The 22,271-nt window shown below is 50.7% G+C and overlaps 1 protein-coding gene across 6 annotated transcripts in view; it reads right to left on the reverse strand.

Moving 5' to 3' along the window:
• FGFR1 (fibroblast growth factor receptor 1) overlaps window positions 1-21,662 on the reverse strand; it is a 60,326-nt gene extending 38,664 nt beyond the window's left edge. For 3 of the 6 annotated variants that reach the window (XM_025393299.1, XM_025393298.1, XM_025393296.1), the window contains exons 1-2: window positions 20,803-21,656; window positions 9,502-9,680 (exon numbers count right to left, since the gene is read on the reverse strand). In XM_025393299.1, the coding sequence (XP_025249084.1) occupies window positions 9,502-9,592 (91 nt within the window). In that variant the 5' untranslated portion in view covers window positions 9,593-9,680; window positions 20,803-21,656. Of the gene's footprint in view, window positions 1-9,501; window positions 9,681-20,485; window positions 20,717-20,802 lie in introns of those variants that run through there. The other 3 variants (XM_025393297.1, XM_025393300.1, XM_025393301.1) reach the window with 3 other exon arrangements.
• Window positions 21,663-22,271: the final 609 nt, after the last annotated feature.

The following is a 22,271-nucleotide window of genomic DNA, read 5'->3' on the forward strand; positions in this document are numbered from 1 at the left end:
CTAAAAAAAAAAAAAAAAAAAAAAGAAAAACGTCTAAAACAATAAATTCAGTTAACAGTGATTGCTTTTGAATGATGGAAATATAGGAGTTTTCCTTTTCCTCTTTACAAGTCTGTATTTTCTGAATTTTGAAAGATGAACCCAGATTACCTATCAAAACACCATTTATTTATTTATTTATTTATGAGATGGAGTTTCCCTCTTTCACCCAGGCTGGAGTGAAGTGGCGCGATCTTGGCTTACTGCAACTTCTGCCTCCTGGGTTCAAGTGATTCTCCTGCTTCAGCCTCCTGAGTAGATGGGATTATAGGTGCGTGCCACCACACCTGGCTAATTTTTGTATTTTTAGTAGAGACAGGGTTTTGCCATGTTGGCCAGTGCTGGGATTACAGGAGTGAGCCACCGCGCCCGGCCTAAACACAAATGTTTTTAAAACAGTGATAAAGACATACTTGCTGATTTTCTAGAACTTTGCTCTAGTGGAGTAAACAGACATATATTAAAAACTCCACATAATGTGAGGCAGAGTAAAGTATGTATTAGAATGAAAGTTAAAAAGAGGCCAGGCATGGTGGCTCACACCTGTAATCCCAGACCTTTGCAGGCTGAGGTGGGTCAGGAGTTCGAGACCAGCCTGGCCAACATGGCGAAAACCTGCCTCTACAACACATACAAAAATTAGCTGGGCATGGTGGTGGGTGCCTGTAATCCCAGCTTCTCGGGAGGCTGAGGCAGAAGAATTGCTGGAACTTGGGAGGCAGAGGTTGCAGTGAGCCAAGATCACACCACTGCACTCCAGCCTGGATGACAGAGCGAGACTACATCTCAAAAGGGCATGGTGGTTCATGCCTGCAATCCCAACACTTTAGGAAGCTAAGGCCGGCAGATCGCTTGAGCCCAGGAGGTCCAGGCAGCAGTGAGCCATGATCACTCCACTGCATTCCAGCCTGTGCAACACAGTGAGACTATGTCTCAGGGAAAAAAAAAGGGGGCGGGGGAGGTGGCCCTTAAATTAAGCCTTAATCTAAACCCAAACTAAACCTTAAACTAAGATTTGAGTAGGAATTATAAAAAGTGAAAAGGAAGAAAAGGACAGGAACAATTTCCAGCTAAGGGACGAAGATACACAATGTATAAAGTATACGTTGTATTTATGGAAAAAGGAAGAGATTTGCTTGATTAGATGAATGAATAAATGAGTGAGTGAGTGAAAAAAAATCAGTGAATGAATAGACCATTAGCCAGAGGCTAGTTTTTGATCCTAGAGAAATGTGAGGAAGGCCTAAGCTGTGAATTCAATGTTCACTGTTGGTTAACTCTTACAAACCTCAGTGTCGCTGTTTCTGACCTCTTTCCCTGCCCAACCTCGTAACCACTAAGTTCACTCTTTGCGGAACTCCTTGACCCTCTCACCCACTTCAGGCTCCATGTGTCTCCATGTCCAGGGCCTGGGAACATAAACGGCACAGCCCCCGCCCCACCATCCTCCTCCTTTTACACAACCCATCCCGGGAGGCTCAGCTACGCCACAGCATGTGAACGAGAAGAGGGCGTGGAGTTTCAAGCTCTGCCAGGGTGGATCTTTCTCAGTGCCTGAAACCAACTACACGGACCCCTCATCCCACAGCCCCTAGTTTGCAGGGCACAAATGCTTTACATGAAGGCAGTGGATACCTCGTTTGGCAAGTGGAAAGGCGAGAATTGTGTGAGCCAAGAAACAGGAGAAGGGAGGGAACTCTCAGGGTAGAAGTTCAATGTCTCTTGGTGCCACACTGGCAATGCTAAGAGGCAACAGGCCCACTACCCGGGAGGAGGGGTTCGGGCAATTGGCCCTGCTACTTGGCTGCCACCAGCTGGAAGTCAGAGCAAATCCCAAGGTAAGAAGTGGCCCAGACTCCAGCAGGCTTCTCCTAGGAGGAAACAGTTTGGGATTTGCCCAGGCCTTTCAGATCCACGTAGGGCAGTTAGCTTTCAGCTTAATTATTTAGGGTGCAGTGGGGCTGGGGAGTAGGGCAGGCGGGGAGAAGGGATTGTCTGCAATTTGGTGAAAGAGCCAGGCCCAGGAGAGAGGCCTGGGTTGCCCCATTCAGGAGCCCAGGAGAATGAGAGCAGCTGGACTTCCCCGGTCAACAAGGAAACAGTTGTCTCATTTCCAAGCCTCAGGGAAGGAAGAAAGAGGCAAAGGTGGTGTCTACAGGGTGAGCTGGAGCCCCCAGTGGCCCTGGAGGAACAGGCATTGTGAAAACAGGACCAGCTGCTGGTCAGGCTCTCTGACCCCAGACCTCGCCCTCCGGGATAATGACTCCCCAGGACTCACTTCTCCCAGGGCCATCCATCACCGCCCAGACACAAGCCATCACTCACTGCTTCTGCCTGGCCAGAGCAAACATCCCTCCGTGCTGGGGCCACAGGCTCCCAAAGAATCCCTGACACTGTCTCTCCAGTTCCTGCTGACCTGACTCCAGGTAGTCACAGAAACCAGGTGATGGAAACCCTGACAGAGTCTTTGTTTGGGATCCCTCCCTTCCCCCACTGGCAGCAAGATCTCTGGACAGCCATTTGTTCTTCCCTGAGAAATTCCTCCTCCCTGACTTCAGGGAGCGGGCCTGGCAGAGCCAGAGTGGAAAATCAGTGAAGCTAATGGTGTAGCAATGCAGAAGCTGGAGCCAAGAACACAGCCTCGGAGCGGCTCTGCTGCGCTCGTCCCAGCTTGGTCAAGAGGGCCACGTGAGCGTCCTCACATTCTCTCACAGGCCGAGGGCTGGGTCCTCCCTCTCCAGCTCTGAACACTTGCAAACACCCCTTCCAGGCACTGGAGCCACCTCTCCAGGGGAAGCAGGACAGAGCTGATACTCTGGGGAAACCTGTTACGAGCTTAGCACCTTGCAGATTTCTAGAGGCCTAAATCCTCCACCCTTGTTCTCAAGTGGGTCATCTGACATCACCTTTTGCTCCATGGAATTCCACTAGCCTCCTGGCAGGGGATGAAGAAACTCCTCTTACCATCCAGTGTGAGTGAGAAGCAAACAAGTTCTTCTCATCAGAAGAAATTATGCTGGAGATGGGGTGGGAGTAGGGGAGGGTCATGCCTGTGTCCCGAGGCAGCCTTAGGACACTGGACCACAGTCCAGTATAGACGCCAGACTATAGGTCTGGTAGCAGAACAGAGGATGTCCCAGTACCGAACCTGTAGTACCTATCTGAGACTCTCCCTGCAGCCACGCTGAAATGCACACCCCTTTTGGCCAAAGGCAGCTGGACACGCCCAGGGATGGAGAAGCTGCAAGGGTCCTATGATTTGAGGCTAGGCAACGGCTCTGGACAATGCACAGCCTCTCCCCCATAGGTGCAGGTTTCTGCAAAACACAGAAACAAAGCCCCGCTTTGTGGTGCACACAGGGTATCCAGGGGGCTTGAGGCCAGAATGGAAATGTGCGGTTTTTCCATTAAGCACAACATCTCCCGCCTCTAACAGGCCACCAGACTCCTTCAAATCTGGGTGGGTGGGAGGAGCTGTAAAACTCAGCCCATTAAATCGCTTATGAGCTGCAGGTTTTCTGAGCAGGGAGGCAAAAGCAGGGGTCCTGGGGTGTTTAACCCACAGTACTGTTGAAAAGGGGGCAGGAACCCCACCCCAACTGCCAGCAGTGGCCTTGCAAGCAGTGTTGCAAACACTCACTGGCTTTCCCCACCAAGACTTGACTTACTGCAAAACACAGACAAATGCACCCTCCACAAGCTCAGAATGTTGGTGCTTATCATCTGAAACTGGCTTCAGTCTTTCCAAACAACTCCCTCGCCACTCTCAAAGCCTGATCTAAAACAAGCTGAGGCTCTGTAAGATCCCAAACCAAAGGAAGGGAAGGAGAGGGAGAGGGGAGGGAGGCTGGTTTTCCTGGAACCCTTATTAAATCAACTTTCCAAGGACAGCCAGAAACTCCAGGCCCTCCCCAATCCCTCAGGAGCACTTGCAGACTGAGGGGCGTTGGCACTGCGCTCAGTGGGGAGGGGCTCCCAACACACACACACACACACACACACACACACACACAATTAAAATCACAGCAAGGCCATTCAAATGGGGAAAACTCAGTGTGAACAGGGTTTTGGGTGGTTTGTTCTCACCTTTTGGACACAGCCCTTAATACATAGATTATAATGTGCTTTTTCTTTTTTTAAAGACAGGGTCTCCTTCTGACACCCAGGCTGGAGTGCAGTGGCCTGATTATAGCTCACTGCAGCCTCAACTCCTGGGCTCAAACAACTCTCAAGCAATTCTCCCATCTCAGCCTCCTGAACAGCTAGGACTGCCAATGTGTGCCACGTTACCCAGCTAATTTTTAAAATTTTTAGAGATGGGGTCTTGCTATGTTGCCCAGGCTGGTCTGGAACTCCCCAGCTCATGCAATCCTTCTGCATCAGCCTCCCATAGTGCTGGGATTACAGGTGTGAGCCACTGTGCTCGGCCTATGATTTTTTTTTAAGACAACAGCAGCACTGGCCAGGCATGGTGGCTCACAGCTGTAATGCCAGCACTGTGGGAAGCTGAGGTGGGTGGATCATGAGGTCAGAAGATCGAGACCATCCTAGCCAACATGGTGAAACCCCGTCTCTACTAAATATACAAAAAAAAAACTAGCTGGGCATGGTGGCACATGCCTGTAATCCCAGCAACTCAGGAGGCTGAGGCAGAAGAATCGCTTGAACACAGGAGGTGGAGGTTGTGGTGAGCTGAGAATGTGCCACTGCACTCCAGCCGGGCAACGGAGTGAGACTCCGTCTCAAATAAATAAATAAATAAATAAAATTTTAAATACAGCAGTATTATTATTTAATAATCAGCAGGCCCAAGACTATATAATACACTTCACACTTACGAAGTTCCTTACGGCTTACAAAGCATGAAGCCAGATCTCCCCTTAGAAGGTCCTGGCCACAGCAGTTCTCTATTCTGTCAGAAAGCTCATGAGAGACAGGCTATGTGAAAGCAACACACTCACACTGAGATGGGGTTTACTCCACCAAATGGAGACCTGGGGCTTGTTCTCCAAGTGCAGCGGCTTTCCGTTGCTGTGTCCCATGAAACAACATGCTCCTCGCCATGTGCTGCCTCCCCTGGAGGCCCAAGAAAAGGGACCCACAACTGCCATTGACTGCTCACGGCCTAGGAGCAGGCAGGATCCTATGAGCTCTGCAGACATATGGCATTTACAAAGACTTTATGAGCACACATTCATTATCAATATATTTTATAAAAGGGCACAAAGAGGAACTTTCCCAAGAGCCAACAGTCAGTAAGGTGTGGAGCCAAAATCAAAACCAGGGCAGTCCAAGGAAAATGTGTGCCCACACAGGCTTGCACATGAAAGTTCACAGCAGTTTTATTAATAGCCCAAACTGTTAACCCAAATACAGGTGACCCAACAAATATGGGACGGACTGCAAAAGGGCATGAGGAAAATGTTTCATCGCTTGATTGGGGTAATAGTTACACGGGGTGTAAACATTTATCAAAACACATCAAACTACGCACTTAAAACAGTTGTATTTTATAGTGGGTAAGTTATACCTAAATTAAGTTGGTTTGGCCAGGTACGGTGGCTCACACTTATAGTCCCAGCACTTTGGGAAGCCAAGGTGGGTGGATCATTTGAGGTCAGGAGTTCAAGGCCAGCCTGGCCAACAGGGCGAAACCCATCTCTACTACAAATATAAAAGTTAGCCAGGCATAGTGGCGAGAACCTGTAATTCCAGCTACTTAGGAGGCTGAGGCAGGAGAATCACTTGAACCCAGGAGGCAGAGGTTGCAGTGAGCCAAGAGCATGCCACTGCACTCCAGCCTGGGTAACAGAGCGAAACTCTGTCTCTTTAAGAAAACAAACAAACAAAACCCACTTTTTTTAAGGTCTTGCTCTGTCACTCAGGGTAGAATGCAGTGGGGTAATTACAGCTCGCTATAGCCTCAAACTCCTGGGCACAAGTGATCCTTTTGCCTCAGCCTCCCAAAGAGCTGGTACTACTGGCGTGTACCACCACATTCAGCTACCTTTTTTTATTTTTTATAAAGATGAGGTCTTGCTTGCTATGTTGCCCAGGCTGATCTTAAACTCCTGCGCTCAAGTGATCCTCCCGCCTCTGCCTCCCAAAGTACTGGGATTATAGGTGGGAGCCACTGTGCCTTTGCCAGTTAAGTTGATTTTTAAAAAATGGTCATTTAATGTCAGTCTTCCTGGGTACATGGCCTCCTAAGAGCCCCATCCACCTCTCTTCCTCCCTTTCTTCTGTTCACAAAGCCAGTACTTTGTGCTCATCAAGACCTTCAGCCCCCAGGTTCCAGCCTCCACCCTGCCCCAGCAGCTTCCGTGACACCCTCCTCCTCTACTAGCACCCTCACTCTGGTCCTAAAGTTCCTTGTACTCATCTCGTTGGGCTGGCCCACAAGCGGCCAGGCCCGAGACCCACATCTCCCTTCTGGGCTGCAAAAAAAAGAAAGTACTTTAGGATCCATCATAAATTCACATTCTCAAACCTCAACCAGGTCCTCGCTGCACTTCGACTCCTTTATCGTTGTCTACAATTGGCGGATTCAAATCTCAACTCCCCTCAAACCTCCCTTTACACTCTCATCTTAGTCTCCAGTTGCCCAGAGTTGACACCTAACCTACTTAAACCCACAGATGCTATTGCTATAGGGTCTTTCCTACTTTTTCCTTCCTTTATCATCTCCCAGTCCCCATCCTGGTCAGTACCTGCACTTCCTCTAACCAGACACTCAAAACAATCTTCAACTTCATCCTTCTGGCAGCAGCGGTGGCAGCAGTAACAACTACTAACACCTTACATGGAAGTGCTTCATCTGGATTATCCCACTTAACCCTTTATTATTTATCCCTGTTTTACAGATGAGCAAACTGCGGCGTACCATGTTTGAGTAGTTTGTTGAAGTAAATAATGCAGTTATCAAGTGGCAGAGCAGGGCGCAAACACAGGTGCACCTCACTCTTTCCCCCAGCCATCCATACTGAGTTGCCAAATTAACTTTCTGAAAGCCGATTGTGACATTACTTGCTCAAAACTTTTCAAGTTTCCCAACATCTACCCATTTAAGTCTAGTTTTCTTTTCTTTTTCTTTTTTTTTTTTTTTTTTGTGAGACAGTCTCACTCTGTCACCCAGGCTGAAGTGAAGTGGCATGATCATGGCTCACTGCAACCCCCACCTCCCAGGTTCAAGTGATCTTCCCACCTCAGCCTCCCTAGTAGCTGGGACTACAGGCATGTGCCACCACATCTGGCTAATTTTCCTATTTTTTGTAGACACAGGGTCTCACTATGTTGCCCAGGTTGGTCTCAAACTTCTTGGCTCAAGCAATCCTCCTGCCTTGGCTTCCCAAAGTGTTGGGATTACCAGCAAAATCCACGCCTGGCCTAAGTATAGTTTTCTTCTCCTTTTTTTTTTTCAGACAGAGTCTTGCTCTGCTGCCCAGGCTGGAGTACAGTGGCACGATCTTGGCTCACTGCAAGCTCCGCCTCCCAGGTTCATGCCATTCTCCTGCCTCAGCCTCCCGAATGGCTGGGACTACAGGTGCCCGCCACCACGCCCAGCTAATTTTTTTATATTTTTACTTGAGATGGTGTTTCACTGTGTTAGGCAGGATGGTCTGGAACTCCTGACCTTGTGATCCACCCGCCTCAGCCTCCCAAAGTGCTGGGATTACAGGCGAGAGCCACTGCGCCCGGCCCTAAATATAGTTTTCTTGGCAGGGCATTAAGCTTTCCATATGCTAACTCAATCCAATTTTTCCAAGTGTTGCTTCCCAACTATCTACTCACCAGGCAAACCGTTCTCCACAAACCATATACATGCTGCCTCTGAACACTCATGCTGTTCAACATGGAGGGCCCTTCATTTTCCCCTTCTGAACTCAAGCCCATCTCAGGTGCTCTCTGTTCCCCTCTTCCTCTGCATTCCCATCACCTTTGGTTGTAATTTCACTGGGTGGTTTAAACACAGTCCGTCTTGTGTTACTTATCCCTGTACTTGCCCATCCCCTCCTGACCATAAACTCCCTGTGGGCAGACACAGTCTCTCCCACTTTGGGTCTCCACTGTGCTCCAGTTCAGACCTTGCCTTCAGTTCTGTTACTGACAGCAACATGAATATGCCTGCTCTAGACACTGTACCTTCTATAAAGTCTCACACAACTTTCCCTGTTCACCCCCAACTCCATCCAGGGGACACATATTCTCACCCATAACTCATCCTTCAAATAGGTCCCTGGCCAGCTGAGTGGCAGCCTTTTGAACACAGCCACACCATCACATGCACCTCCAACCTTTCACCCACTGTGTCAACCTTCTCTGTGTGACCAGCCACTGAGTCACAAACCACACTATCCTCTGGCAGCGGAAATGCCCATATATTAGTTTTCAAAGTCCCTCGAAAGCCACCAGGTATGCTATACCTGTAATCTCCCAAGAGGCCTTTTCACAGCTCAAACAGATCCCAAGAATGGTCGGGTAAGTCCTTCCTGTTACCGATGATGGCTCTGAATTTCCAACACGCCATAGGTCTCCATGCTCCTTCATGCTTCCTGGGTCTCAATCACTTCAAAACCCCTCAAACACTACCTATCCAAGGCAAACCACTTGGCAGGCCCCCAGACAGGACCTGTGAGATACAATCAAGGATAGGAAAATGCAGGCATGGAGCCATGACTGTGGACCTTTATAGAAGATGTGCCTTTTTTTCACCCAGGCTGGAGCATGGTAGTGCAATCATAGCTCACTGCAGCCTCAACTCAGGATCACGCGATCTTCCTGTCTCAGCCTCCTAAGTAGCAAGTAGCTGGGACTAGCAGCGTGCACCACCACACCCAGTTAATTTCCTTTTTTTTTTTGTAGAGATGGGGTCTCGCTATATTGCCTAGGCTGATCTTGAACTCCTGGCCTCAAGTGATCCTCTTGCCTTAGCCTCCCAAAGTGCTGGGGTTACATGTGTGACCCACCATGCCTGGCGAAGATGTGGCTCTGGAACAATTTTCTAGAAGCCAGAGGTCTTTAGCAAGCTCTCACCTCCTACAACATCCCCTGTACTCCAACCCAAGTTCTACCTCCAAATTCAAAGGTCATTCTCTCCCCACGGCACCACCAGCTGCATTTTATACATCACCTATGTTAAAGTGTGACACTAGGGTCCTAATCAGATATTCTTTCTTCAGAAAGAGAAAAGCATAAATTAACTCCCACAAACATGTCACCTCAGGTAAATGGATGTCACCAGCCTTCATGACCCCAACCTCTGATGAAGTCAGTTATGTTTATAACCAGACCAGAACCAACCCAGGTATCTTGAGAGTTTCTCCTGCAGGAAGGGAGTTCTTTGCTCCACCTGGGAAGGAGCCTTCCCTGTTGACCACATTACCTGCAACCATATCACCTCCCTCCCAGCCCATCCTGTTTCCCAGGCCCAGGAGTCCAGGCTGCCCCCAGCCAGTACCTTACCTTGTTCAGGCAAGGTCGGGGACGGCCTAGCGGTGCAGAGCGTGGCTGTGACCAGCACAGCCCAGAAGAGGAGGCACTTCCAGCTCCACATCCCAGTTCTGCACTTAGAGGTTGGTGACAAGGCTCCACACCTCCATGGATACTCCACCGTGAGCTCAATCCTCCTTTTCAAACTGATCCTGGGGAAAGAAAAAAAAACCCAAAAGTTAGGAGGGTCCAGGTAGGGGAGGGGCAAGGAGAAACAGAAGGTAAAGCATGCCACGTGGCGGCTGCTTAAAGCATGGACTTACTAAGGCATCCAGAAGAAAACTGTGAATCTACCCCAACAATGAATTAGGTTATCAGTCCTGGCTGGGTGCGGTGGTGCATCCTGTAATCCCAGCACTTTGGGAGGCCCAGACAGGAGCATCACTTGAGGCCAGGAGTTTGAGACCAGCCTGGCCATGGTGAAACCCTGTCTCTACTAAAAATACAAAAAATTAGCCAGGCATGGTGGCACACACCTGTAGTCCCAGTTACTTTAGAGGCTGAGGACGGAGAATCACTTGAACCCGGGAGGTGAAGGTTGCAGTGAGCTGAGATTGCGCCACTGCACTCCAGCCTGGGTGACAGAGCGAGATTCTGTCTCAAAAAGAGGTTATATGTCTTAATTGGACAGAAGGATGCTTTAGTTCAATTCTACAGCTATGTTTTGAGTGTAGGTTATGTACAAGCCTGGGAATACCATCATGAGGTTTTCCAAGGTATAAACTTCCAGGTAGTATGTGCTACCAAGTGAATGGTCTCATGAAAGTCCCAAATAATTCTGCCCTTTTGTGGGAAACAGCTTTACAAAGTGTGTTACAATTGCAGGAGGTTTGAGCATGCCGATGGCTCCCCAGCGTAAGACTTCACCCCGCCCAGGCCAGGTGCGGTGGCTCATACCTGTAATCTCAGCACTTTGGGAGGCTAAGGTGGGCAGATCATTTGAGGTCAGGAGTTCAAGACCAATCTGGCCAACATGGTGAAACCCCATCTCTACTAAAAATACAAAAATTAGCTGGGCGTGGTGGTGCGCACCTGTAAGAGGCTGAGACAGGAGAACTGCTTGAACTCAGGAGGCAGAGGTTGTAGTGAGCCGAGATAGCGACACTGCACTCCAGCCTAGGTGACAGAGTGAGACTGTCTCAAAAAATTAAAAAGAAGGCCAGGCGCGGTGGCTCATGCCTGTAATCCCAGCACTTTGGGAGGCCAAGACGGGCGGATCACGAGGTCAGGAGATCGAGACCATCCTGGCTAACACGGTGAAACCCCGTCTCTACTAAAATACATAAAAAAATTAGCCAGGCACGGTGGCAGGCGCCTGTAGTCCCAGCTACTCGGGAGGCTGAGGCAGGAGAATGGTGTGAACCCGGGAGGCGGAGCTTGCAGTGAGCCGAGATCGCGCCACTGCACTCCAGCCTGGGCAACAGAGCGAGACTTTGTCTCAAAAAACAAATTAAAAAGAAAATTTTAAAAAGACCACTCCATCTAGGGCCAACCAGTCCCTCTGGTGAGAAATAAGGGGCAATGAAGAATCATGGAACAAGCTAAGGACTAGTAAATGGAAGCCAAGTACAGAGATAACTAGTTAGTAGCTACTGGACTTGATGCTCAACTCCCCGACTTATGCAATGAAGCAGCTGAAATAAATGACCTCCTGGGTACTTTCTTTTTGTCTCTAAAATTGTATGAATCATATCCATAGTTCTACCAGCCTCCCTTGCAGAGGGAGCTACTTACAAAGAGCCTAAGACTGTGGAGCCAGGAGGGATCCAGTTCTCCCTGATGCTAGAAGGTGACAAGTGACATCTGACAGATATGAGTCCAGAAGCTGCAGGGGGCAAAGGGTCCTAGGAGGTCCCATTGCAGAATCAAGGGCTGTTGCAAGCACTGAGTCGAAGATGGCTCACGCTGGCCCCAGTTAAAAGAACAGAATCTGCAGCCCTTTACCCTTCTCAGGTCTGGAGGGGTAAAATTTAAAACTCCCCAGGGTCTTAAAGAACGGATCATAGCTGTTAACATTTACCAAGTGACAAGACTTTCTGGGCACTGTCAGGGCTACGTGGGGGTGACCATCTTTATCTTCCAGGTGGCTTCTGTCCTAAATGCTCCAGGGAGCCATCCAAGTTATTCAGAGAATCTACTTCCCCGGAACATGCCCTAATGTGGTACTTCAGCCCTGCCTCCCCCGAGCCAGGCAGGGCCCCTTGCAAGTGAGTCAGTGCTGGCTGGCAGAAAAGCCCCTGGATTCTTGGCTTCATTCACATGTGCTTGGCCAGCGGGATACACATGCCACACCACTAGCTCCCTCCCAAGGCTTACTAAAATGTTTTAATGATTTCAAATCAAAAGAGAAGTAAACATTTCTCAAAATTTCATTTTTCTAAATTTACCAAAGGAATTAGAAAAGACAAAATGAGGCCGGGCGTGGTGGCTCACGCCTGTAATCCCAGCACTTTGGGAGGCCAAGGTGGGCAGATCACGAGGTCAGGAGATAGAGACCATCCTGGCTAACACAGTGAAACCCCGTTTCTACTAAAAATACAAAAAATTAGCCGGGCGTAGCGGCGGGCGCCTGTAGTCCCAGCTACTCGGGAGACTGAAGCAGGAGACTGGCGTGAAGCCGGGAGGCGGAGCTTGCAGTGAGCCGAGATCTCGCCACTGCACTGCAGCCTGGGCGACTGAGGGAGACTCCGTCTCAAAAAAAAAAAAAAAAAAAAAAAGACGAAATGAATACTGAACACCCACTATGTACCACGGATGCCCTAAGTAGAACTAATTTAGAACTATAAACTTTTATTTATTCCTCACTATAAACTTATGGGGGATAAGTTTCATTATTCCTTTTAAGCAATGGAGAAACTGAGGCTCAAAGAGATTAAGTACTTTACCCAAGGAAATGTAGCTAGCATGTAATAGTGCCTCAAAGTTTTTGGATATTAGAGGACATGGTGGGAGGAAGTAAATAAGGGACTGATCAAGCCTGACTCCATCTGATGCAAACTCAATTTCTCCAAACCAAGTAGATAAGGCAAATCCAAGGTAACTCTGGTAACAAAAGGGCCTTGATTTGCAGTTCCGTTGGTCAAAAGACCCTTGTGCCAGGGTGTGGTGGCTCACACCTATAATCCCAGGACTTTGGAAGGCTGAGGCGGGTTATCACCTGAGGTCGGGAGTTAAGACCAGACTGGCCAACATGGTGAAATTCCTCATCTACTAAATCTACAAAAATTAGCTGGGCGTGGTGGTGCACACCTGTAATCCCAGCTACTCAGGAGGCTAAGGCACGAGAATTGCTTGAATCTGAGAATTGCTTGAATCCGGGAGGTGGAGGTTGCAGTGAGTTGAGATTGTGTCACTGCACTCCCACCTGGGTGACGGAGTGAGATCCTGTCTCAAAACCAACTAACTAAAAGAAAGACCCTTGAAAGCAGACCACAGATGGGCCATCTAGGACACTGCATGGGGCACATTCCCAGATCCCGGATAGAAGCAGTGCTTGCCAGAGGATACCCCTAAACCCATATTCCACATCTCACTACATCCCAAAGATATATCTGATGCAGTCCTGTCACTCAGAAATGCATACCTGACCAAGAAAACCCAGGTCCCATGGTAAATGCCAGAGTATTGAACAAGTTCTCAGGTTCCAATGGGAAAGAGTGATGTCATGTTGAGATGGTTAAGCTTGCTTGGACTTGGCCACTCTGTCCCCAGAAAAACCTGCCGCCTCCTCCCAGGTGTGGGCTGGCTGCAGACCGCCCTCTCTTAGCTCCCTGGTCAATGCACTGCAAATTCATCTGCCAGCTTCCCTCTCGTTCTTTCCCAAAAAAGGTGCAAAAAGTCTCTTCCTCTCCTACCCCTCTGGCCCTCAGGTTTGACATCTGTAAAACAAAGATGTTAAGAAAACCTGGCCTCCTGGCACCAACTCCTGGAAAAAGAAGTGGGCATACACCCCATGCCACCCGCCTGCAAAAAACACAGTGACAGGCCACTAGTCCACATGCTGTCTGGACCCTGCCACCTCCTCCTTCACCTCAGTTTCTCATTCTACTAATTAATGAATTTTTCCAATCCCTTAGGAACAGTTTCCTTCCTTCACTGCTTGACAGATGTGACCTGCAGCCTTGCAGGTGTACACAGCAGCTTCCTCCAAGACCCTGCAGCTGGTTCCCCCCCGCCCTGCCTCTCCAATATCAGCCAGGCTCCTGGGATTCACGCCTGCATGCAGAGGTCCTCGGTGGGGAGGAGGCAGGGGGCAGATCTCAGTTTCCCACTCGTCGCAGGGGGCTGAATTACTTGCCCTGCCTCCATCACAGGTGGTTATGAAGACTGAATGGGCTGCATGGGTGAAAGTGCCTGCTGTCTTCTCACTGGAGTACTGATCCAACATAAAGGGTGGACAGTGTCTGGTGAGACAGCAGGGGCTGGCTGGACCACCGTGACCTTGCAGCTCTCCCACTTCTAAGAGAAAAGCCTTCTGTGAAGGTCAGATCTCCTTGTCCAAAAATTACGTAAGGAAAACTATCTGACGAATTCATGGCCGAGTCTTTTTATTCTTTCTGAGACGGAGTGTTGCTCTATCACCCAAGCTAGAGTGCCGTGGCACGATCTCAACTCACTACAACCTCCATCCCCCAGACTCAAGTGATCCTCCCACCTCAGCCTCCCAAGCAGCTGGGCTAAGTTGCTATATATTTTTTAAAAATGGGGTCTCACCATGTTGCCCATACTGGTCATGAACTCCTGAGCTCAAGATATCCACCCACCGTGGCCTCCCAAAGTGCGGGGATTACAGGCATGAGCCACCACACCCAGCCTGAGTCTTTTCATTCCTGTCCGCTGGAGACAGTATGAATTCATGCCCTTCCATTTGTGATCCTGCCACCCTGGGACAGTCACTTAACCGTTCTGAGCCTCAGTTTCCCACTTAGAGGAAGCTACATCACAGGTGATTACGAGGCTCAAATGGTTGGTGTGGGTGAATGTGCTCATTCTCTTCTCTTTAAAGTACCAATCGAATGTAAAGAATTATGTATTTATATTTCACATATAATATTAAGATATTTATAATTCTCATTGTGTAGTGCTTTGAGTCACTCCTTGACAGCACTCTCAGGAGATCTGGTAATTGGCAGCAGGAGGACAGGAACTTCCAACCTTTCCAAAGGCATTTCTCACTCTCCATCTTCATGTCTTATATTCTAGATCTGTGGCCCACACGGTGGCCACTGCACACTTGAAATGTGGCTGGTGCTAACAGATATGCTAGAAGTAAAAAGTATACACCGCATCTTAAAAACTTGTTATGAAAAAAATGTAAAGTATCTCATCAATAATTTCTATATTTGATTACATGTTCAAATGATAATATTTTGGAAATATAGTTATATTAAATAAATTATTAAAATCTAAACAAGTTAATTAAAAAACAAATTTTGGCCAGGTGTGGTGGCTCACGCCTGTAATCCCAGCACTTTGGAAGGCTGTGGTGGGCGAATCACAAGGTCAAGAGGTTGACCATCCCGGTCAACTGGTGAAACCCCATCTCTACTCAAAATACAAAAATTAGCTGGGCGTGGTGGCACGCGCCTGTAGTCCCAGCTACTCGGGAGGCTGAGGCAGGAGAATCGCTGAACCCGGGAGGCAGAGGTTGCAGTGAGCAGAGATTGCGCCACTGTACTCCAGCCTGGCAACAGAGCAAGACTCTGTCTCAAAAAAAAAAAAAAAAAAAAAAAAAAAAAAACCTGTTTCTTTCTTTTAACTTAATTTCCAATGTGGCTTCTAGAAAATCTGAAAGTACACATAGCTCATGTTATGTTATATTTCTTTCTTCCTTTCTTTTTTTCTTTGAGATGCAGTCTTGCTCTGTCACTCAGGCTGGGGTTGTGTGGCGCAATCTCGGCTGAACCTCTGCCTCCCGGGTTCAAACAATTCTTCTTCCTCCCAAGTAGCTGGGATTACAGACATGAGCCACCAAGCCCGGCTAATTTTTTTATTTTTGAGACAGAGTTTCACCATGTTGGCCACGCTGGTCTTGAACTCCTGACCTCAGGTGATCCACCCGCCTTGGCCTCCCAAAGGGCTGGGATTACAGGCATGAGCCACTGTGCCTGACTGTTTTTTTTTTTAAACAGGGTCTTCCTCTGTCCCCGGGGTGGGAGTGCAGTGGTGCAATCACAGCTTATTGCAGCCTCTGCCTCCTAGGCTCGAGTGATCCTCCCACCTCAGCCTCCTGAACAGCTGGGACTACCAGAAAACATGAGCACACTCATCTAATTTGTGTATTTTTTGGTAGAGACAGGGTCTCACCATGTTGCCCAGGCTCATCTCCATCTCATGGGCTCAAGCAATCCGCCTGCCTTGGCCTCCCAAAGTACTGGGATTACAGGCATGAGCCACTTCGCCCAGCTGCTCATGTTCTATTTCTTTTTTTTTTTTTTTTTTTTTTTTTTGAGACGGAGTCTCGCTCAGTCGCCCAGACTGGAGCGCGGTGGCGCGATCTCAGCTCACTGCAAGCTCCACCTCCCGGGTTCACGCCATTCTCCTGCCTCAGCCTCCCAAATAGCTGGGACTACAGGCGCCCGCCGCCATGCCCGGCTAATTTTTTGCATTTTTAGTAGAGACGGGGTTTCACCATGTTAGCCAGGATGATTACGATCTCCTGACCTCGTGATCCGCCTGCCTCAGCCTCCCAAAGTGCTGGGATTACAGGCGTGAGCCACCGTGCACGGCCTCATGTTCTATTTCTATACGGCACCACAGCTCGAAGCAACCTCCATGCCTCTGTGCAAGACTTTCTTCTTTGCCCTTCCTTGTTCTGCAACAGGCCAGGCCTTCCCTTTTCTCTGAACCCCACCTTAAGAAGCTGTCTCTTCCATAAGACTTTCCTGGGCCTTCTAGCTGGAGGATTTTATTCCTCCAAATTCGCAAACCACATTACTAGCCCCTCTCACATGGTGCTTAGGTCACATGATATGATTGTTATTTATGTTCTTCATTCTCTTCTCTCCCCATGAAACTGCAGGCTCCTTCAGAGCAGGGTCTGTGCCTCCCTAACCTTTGCTAACACCCTCTGCACCTAGTATGTACACAGGAGATGCCAACATGTTCGTTAACTGGATGAGTAAGTGAATGAAGGAAAAAAAAGAGCTGATGAAAAGAAACTGATACAGATACTCCTCCAGAAAAAGAGGCTCAGAATATCAGAGAAAAGCAATTAGCTAGTATCCCTTGTTAACCAGCCAAACTCTAGTCCAAATGGTACCGAGAAAATTTCTGGACAACTTGGTTCTTCAGAATTAAGGAAGTAATACCAAAACATTATTCCCTTCAGATGGGAGTAAGACTTATTTCTTCCCCACAGTGAGCATTCTCTACTCACATGTTGAGAGGGCAGGGGGCAAGTACTTAATAAACATGGAGAAAGTTACTCAGCTCAGCTTGCAAAATTTTAGTTGGTCCAAGAGAAATGCTTATTTTTTGCGTCTCTGTTAAAAAAAAAAAAAAGTCTACATGTCCTTGGAAGTAAAAGACATATAAAAAATTAGCAATAAGTGGCCAGGCACGGTGGCTCACACCTGTAATCCCAGCATTTTGGGAGGCCGAAGCCAGCAGATCGCTTGAGGTCAGGAGTTCAAGACCAGCCTGGCGAACACAACTGCTGCACATAATCTAGAAAACCTTGCTCTTGAAGACAGGATGTACTATGAGTGGAACCCCACCAAATTCTTGGGATAGTTCACCCAGGTGAGTGCTATTAAATGGGAGAGAGGGCCTTAAACATGGTTTCTTTCATTGCAGGGGAGAGAGAAATGGTGGTGAGGAGGGAATTTCTGTTTAAAGTAGATGCAACCTTAGGGGGAAAAACAAATATCCTAGCCCAAGTCTGACATTTCATCCTCTCTGGAAACACCAGAATCTTCTCTAAAGCTCTGCATCTGGACTCCTACAAGTCCCTGGTGCTTTCAGGCCTTTTACAAAGCTCTGGGGAAGACAAATGCAAGACACAAATTTCCCAGGAGGAAATTAAATTCATCAAGTGATGTGAGGCCCTTTCAGAATAAGACATTTGAATCAATTCTAATGCCTTTTCCTCCAGCATCAACAGGCTCAAACTTTGCTAGGACGTTCTGTAACTAACAGCCATTTTGACAAAAGACACTTTAGAAACGGAGGCAAGAAAAAAACCTTTGGAGAAGCCCGCTGCTAAACTGCCAAGTTCACACCAGCAAATCTCCCATTTTAGGAGTCTTGTTTCAGGTCAATACTGAAAACAAAGAGCACACCACTAAAAGCAAAACCCATGGATTTTCCTTGGTCTCTAAGGCTTGAGTCTGCCTACCCAGTGTTCAATTCAATTTTCTTGCCCTCTGGAGTCCACCAGGAATAAAGCTAGCCCAGCCTGAGGGATGCACCCGACGTATCTAATCCTCTGCCCCTAGGGAGTGGGGGACACTTCGCCATTTCTTCCTGAGCCTTTGCTTCCCTGGCTATCAAAGGGCCACCTAATGGAACTTTCTAACATCCTCCATGGCCAGAGGTCAAGGAAAAGAAGCACCCTAAGATTGTTCAAGCGGTGCCCACTCTGGCCCGAATCTGTACTGGGAAAAATACCTGGAAAATGAGCATTTCTGCAGGCATGTTTGGAAAAGCAGGCAGTGAAGTCCAAGGGGCTCTCAATCTGGATGAACCTCATTAAAAAGCTGACACTCAGCTATGACTAAGAGTAAATGCAACAGATATTTCAAGGAGCTCGTCACTGATGCAGTTCATAACCCTCCCAGCTGGAGTCAGGCCCCAGCAGCCTCCCGGTCCCCAAACACCCTGCACTCGGAGGGTCAGGGGCAGCCCCGGAGCTTCTCCTAATCCACTGGGGGTAGGATATGTAAACAAGTCATTAGGGAGGCAGGCCCTCGGCACAGACGGGACGGCAATAGCAGAGGCTGCTGAACCTCGGTCACTGAGAGGAAGGTGGATGACCCGGCCGTGGGGGTGATTAACCAGACCAAGGCGCGTCCCACGGGGCCCTGCTACTTCGCTTTTAAACAAGCCTCAGGGAGGAAACCGGGAGCCCGGGCCAAGGGAGGAAAATGGCCACTTTCTGCTAAACAGTCTCAAGGCTAGATAGTATTCCAAAAAAAGCCCTGGTCCGGAGGTGCAAAGGGTAGGGCACATCTGCGGAGGAAACAGTCACCTTAATTACCACGTCTAGAGAAAGTGCGATTTCATTACAGCCTCCAAAACTACCGCCCAAAGAAGGAAACCAGAGAAGTGTTTTCAATTTGAAAGAGGCTGGAAAGAAGAGGGTGAGAGAGACTGACTCTCTCCACCCTCCCGCAACTTTGGACCACAAGGCGCTTTCCTGCCTCAAAGACTATTACCAAACACAACTGGACAATCCAACCCCCCGCTTTCAAACCTGTAGCCGTTACTTAAATGGTAAAACGCCCCACTTTAGTTTCCGGGGGATGCGGCCCAAATCACTCCTTAAAAACACACAGGGAGCGCCTCTGGCAGCAGTCGCCCACGCCCCCGGCCCCGCGCACTGGGCTCGCTCCGGGAGGGGCGCGTGACGCCACCGAGGGGCGGCCGAGAGGGGACCGCGGGCTCCGGGCAGGGCAGGCGCTCTCGCAGCTCCAGCTATAACACAAGGGAGAGAAAGCAACGCTTTGGTTCCAGAAACTTCCATCGTCAAGGCCAGTTCTGGCCAGACGCACAGCCAAAGAGCCTCCCCTAGTCTAGTGGATGAACCGTTCGCGAATGCCACCCCCTAAAACCTTGGACCCATCTCCCAAGATGCCTCTTTTCTGCGCAATCCAGAAAGCACCCCGACCGCCGCCACCCACCAGCGGCGGCGAATAACTAACTTAGTGAGATCTTAGATAACTCGGGATCCAAGGGAACTTTCTTTTCTCAACGCCGCATCTCCAAGTCTCCAGAAATGTTAAGGAGGGAGGTGGTCAAGACGAGTTGAAGAATCCGAGTTTCAATTTGGGGGAGGGGGAGGGGAGGAAGAGGGAAGTTAATAATGCGGCTGCGGTGTACCCGTGTGGGGTGAAACGGAACCAGATGCGGCTGTTACATCTGGAAAATGGGGGTGGGGGAGGGCTGGGGGAGAAAGACATCGTGGTAATGTTTTTCAAACGGGTTGATAGCTTCTGAGACCAGAACAAGAAACACGCTTCACACCCCCCGCCCCACCACCACCAAAAAAGTGTCTGGCTGCTTCATAGGGGGTGTGTGTTCTATATGAACCCCATCTACAAGGTCCACAAATTCCTCTGCAAACATGGGTCGTAGCCTCCCTTTTCTCCCAACCCTAAACATAACGGGAGGGGAAGCGGGGTGCAGAGGGGTCTGGGCCAGAGAAGCCTACGCATCGCTGCCGAGTGAACCGCACCGGACAAAAACCTCATCCCTTCCCCCACCTCCAGGAACGAGATTGGGACGGAACGGCCCTCCCGCCGCCGTCCCATACCTCGGCTTAACGACTGTGGGTCGTCCTCCCGTTCCCCAAACTTCCGACCCTCTCAGAGACCGTCCAAGTCATAAGATCACCCCTTCTGGAAAGCGGAGTCGTTTTTCGCTCTCAGCTCAAGCAGATTCAGCCATTTGGTGACGACACCTCCTTAAAGCCTATTCCAAGAGAAGCTAACCTAGCCCTCCACGTCCTCTGCAGTTCATCCCCTACTCCATTCGCCCACAACCCGGACCCCAGGTTTAGCGGGGGTGGAAAAGGACTGAGGAATGTCCTGGATTTTTAGCGTTGAGCCCAAAGCTACCTGCTGAATTGGGGGTGAATCCCCAAAAGGGGACCAAAAAGAGATGGAGTGGAATGCAACACACACGCAACACACACACAACGCACCCCACCTCGCCGCCCACTCCCGCCCTCCTCCCCAGTCCAGGAAACCGCGGGCCTCGCCGCCTTCGCCCCGGGCCTGTCCTTCCCAGGACTCACCGAGGAGCCGCCGCCGCCGCCTCGCCAGCTCCCGAGCGCGAGTTGGCGGAAAAGTTGGGCAGCGGGAAGAGCGGCGGGACGAGCGTAGGGAGGGGGCGCAGAAGGAGACGCGGGCGGAGGGAAGGGAGGAGAGACCCAAGGGGGGCGCGGATCGCCCGGGAGGGAGCCGGGAGGTGGAGGGGGCGGGCGGCGAGCGGAGGGAGGCGCCGGTCCCGGCTGGGCTGCGGCGGGCAAAGCGCGCAGCCGGGAGGCTCCGGCGCCGGGGGCCGCTCGGGACGCCAAGCCAGCCCCGGATCCGGGGGCGCCGCGACTCTTACCTCGCTCGGCGTGGAGGTTCCGCCTCGGGAGAGTCCGCCGTGGCTTGCGCGAGCGGGCGTGTGCCCGCGTCCCCGGCTCCGGCCCGCCGCCCCCGGGCTCTTTTCGGGTCCTGGCGGGGTCGCGAGAGCTCCGCGGCCGGCGCTCGACTCCCGGCGGCGCTCGGTGCTCGGCGCCTCCAGCCCGGGCGGGAACAATGGAGCCGGAGCTGGTGCCCCGGAGGCGGGGCGGGGGGAGGGCTCCCGTCCGCCGCCCGGGGTCTCCAGACCTTGTGCCCCTCTTTTCCAGACCGCGGCGGCGGCGTCTCACGCTCCTTGCAGACCGGGCTCCATCGCTCCGCGGAGGCCCCGGCGCCGCGGCGTGCCCGACTGCAGCACGGGTACCGTGCGCCCTGTGGGGCGCCCCGAGCTCGGACGGGAGAAAGTCCTCGGGTTCCGCGGCTTTTCGAGCAGCTGCGCGCTCGCGGCCGGGGAAGGCGAGGTCGCCGCAATGCGCTACGCGGAGTCTCGGTCCCGTCCGGACGTGGCCCTGCTGCCGGCACAGCCCGGGTTCCTCCGCGCGCTACGGCTGCACCAGCGTCCCGGCTCCCGCTCACTGCCGCCCGCCGCCGAGGACGCCGCGCCTGTGGCCGAAGGAGCGCTCCGAGCGCTGTGCGCCGGCGAGGCGCGAGGGCTCGCCCTCTCACTCCCACCGGCGCTGGTCCCTCCTCCGCCTCCGCCCCCTGCCGCTGCCTGCTGGGCCTTGTAGTTCTCCAGCCGCGGCCCCAGAGGAGGGGGAGCCGGCCGAGCGGGCCGAGCTGTCCCGCGCTCTGCCCTTCTCTTCCTGCAGCCTGGTCTCCTTTGGCGCTTGCGCCCCTGCATCTGAGCGCGTCCCAGAGGGCGCCGGAATGTCAGGCCCTAGACATAGCAGCAGTTTGGGGGGGTGTGGGGGACAGGTGAAGAGACGCCTCAGCCTTGAGATTGTACCTGGTAGCGTGGACTTTGGAGTCTGTGCACCTTGGGGAATGATTTTCGCGTTCTAAATCTCGGTTTTCCCATCTGTGAAAGGGGGATAATAGTGCTTTTTCGTATAGAGTCGAGAGGTCAACGAGGGCCTGGCGCATAGTTAACACTTAGTAAATACAAGCTGGTTTTATTATGAGAAGGTCAGCCCCTCCTCAAACCCTTCCATTGGATCTCCGCTTTCCCCAGCCACATAATTTAGGTTTTGTGCTCCACCGGGAACTGGACCCTGTAAATTCTACAGCAATGTTGTTGGTCTTCAGAAGTCTCCAGCCTGAAGTGAACGTCTAGGAAGCAAAGAGTAAGTGGGAGTTGAGGGGAGAGGTGTGGTTGGTTTGGAAATTAATCACAGCCCACTCAGAACACCCTCCAGTACTGTGGAACCCAGGAAAGTGGCTAAATTCTTCCCCCTGAGTCTTGCCGCGGGGTGGTATAATGTAGTGGTTTCCTAATCCAGATGGACACGGGTC

This window comes from Theropithecus gelada, chromosome 8 (genome assembly GCF_003255815.1).
Source record: "Theropithecus gelada isolate Dixy chromosome 8, Tgel_1.0, whole genome shotgun sequence".
Lineage (NCBI taxonomy): Eukaryota > Metazoa > Chordata > Mammalia > Primates > Cercopithecidae > Theropithecus > Theropithecus gelada.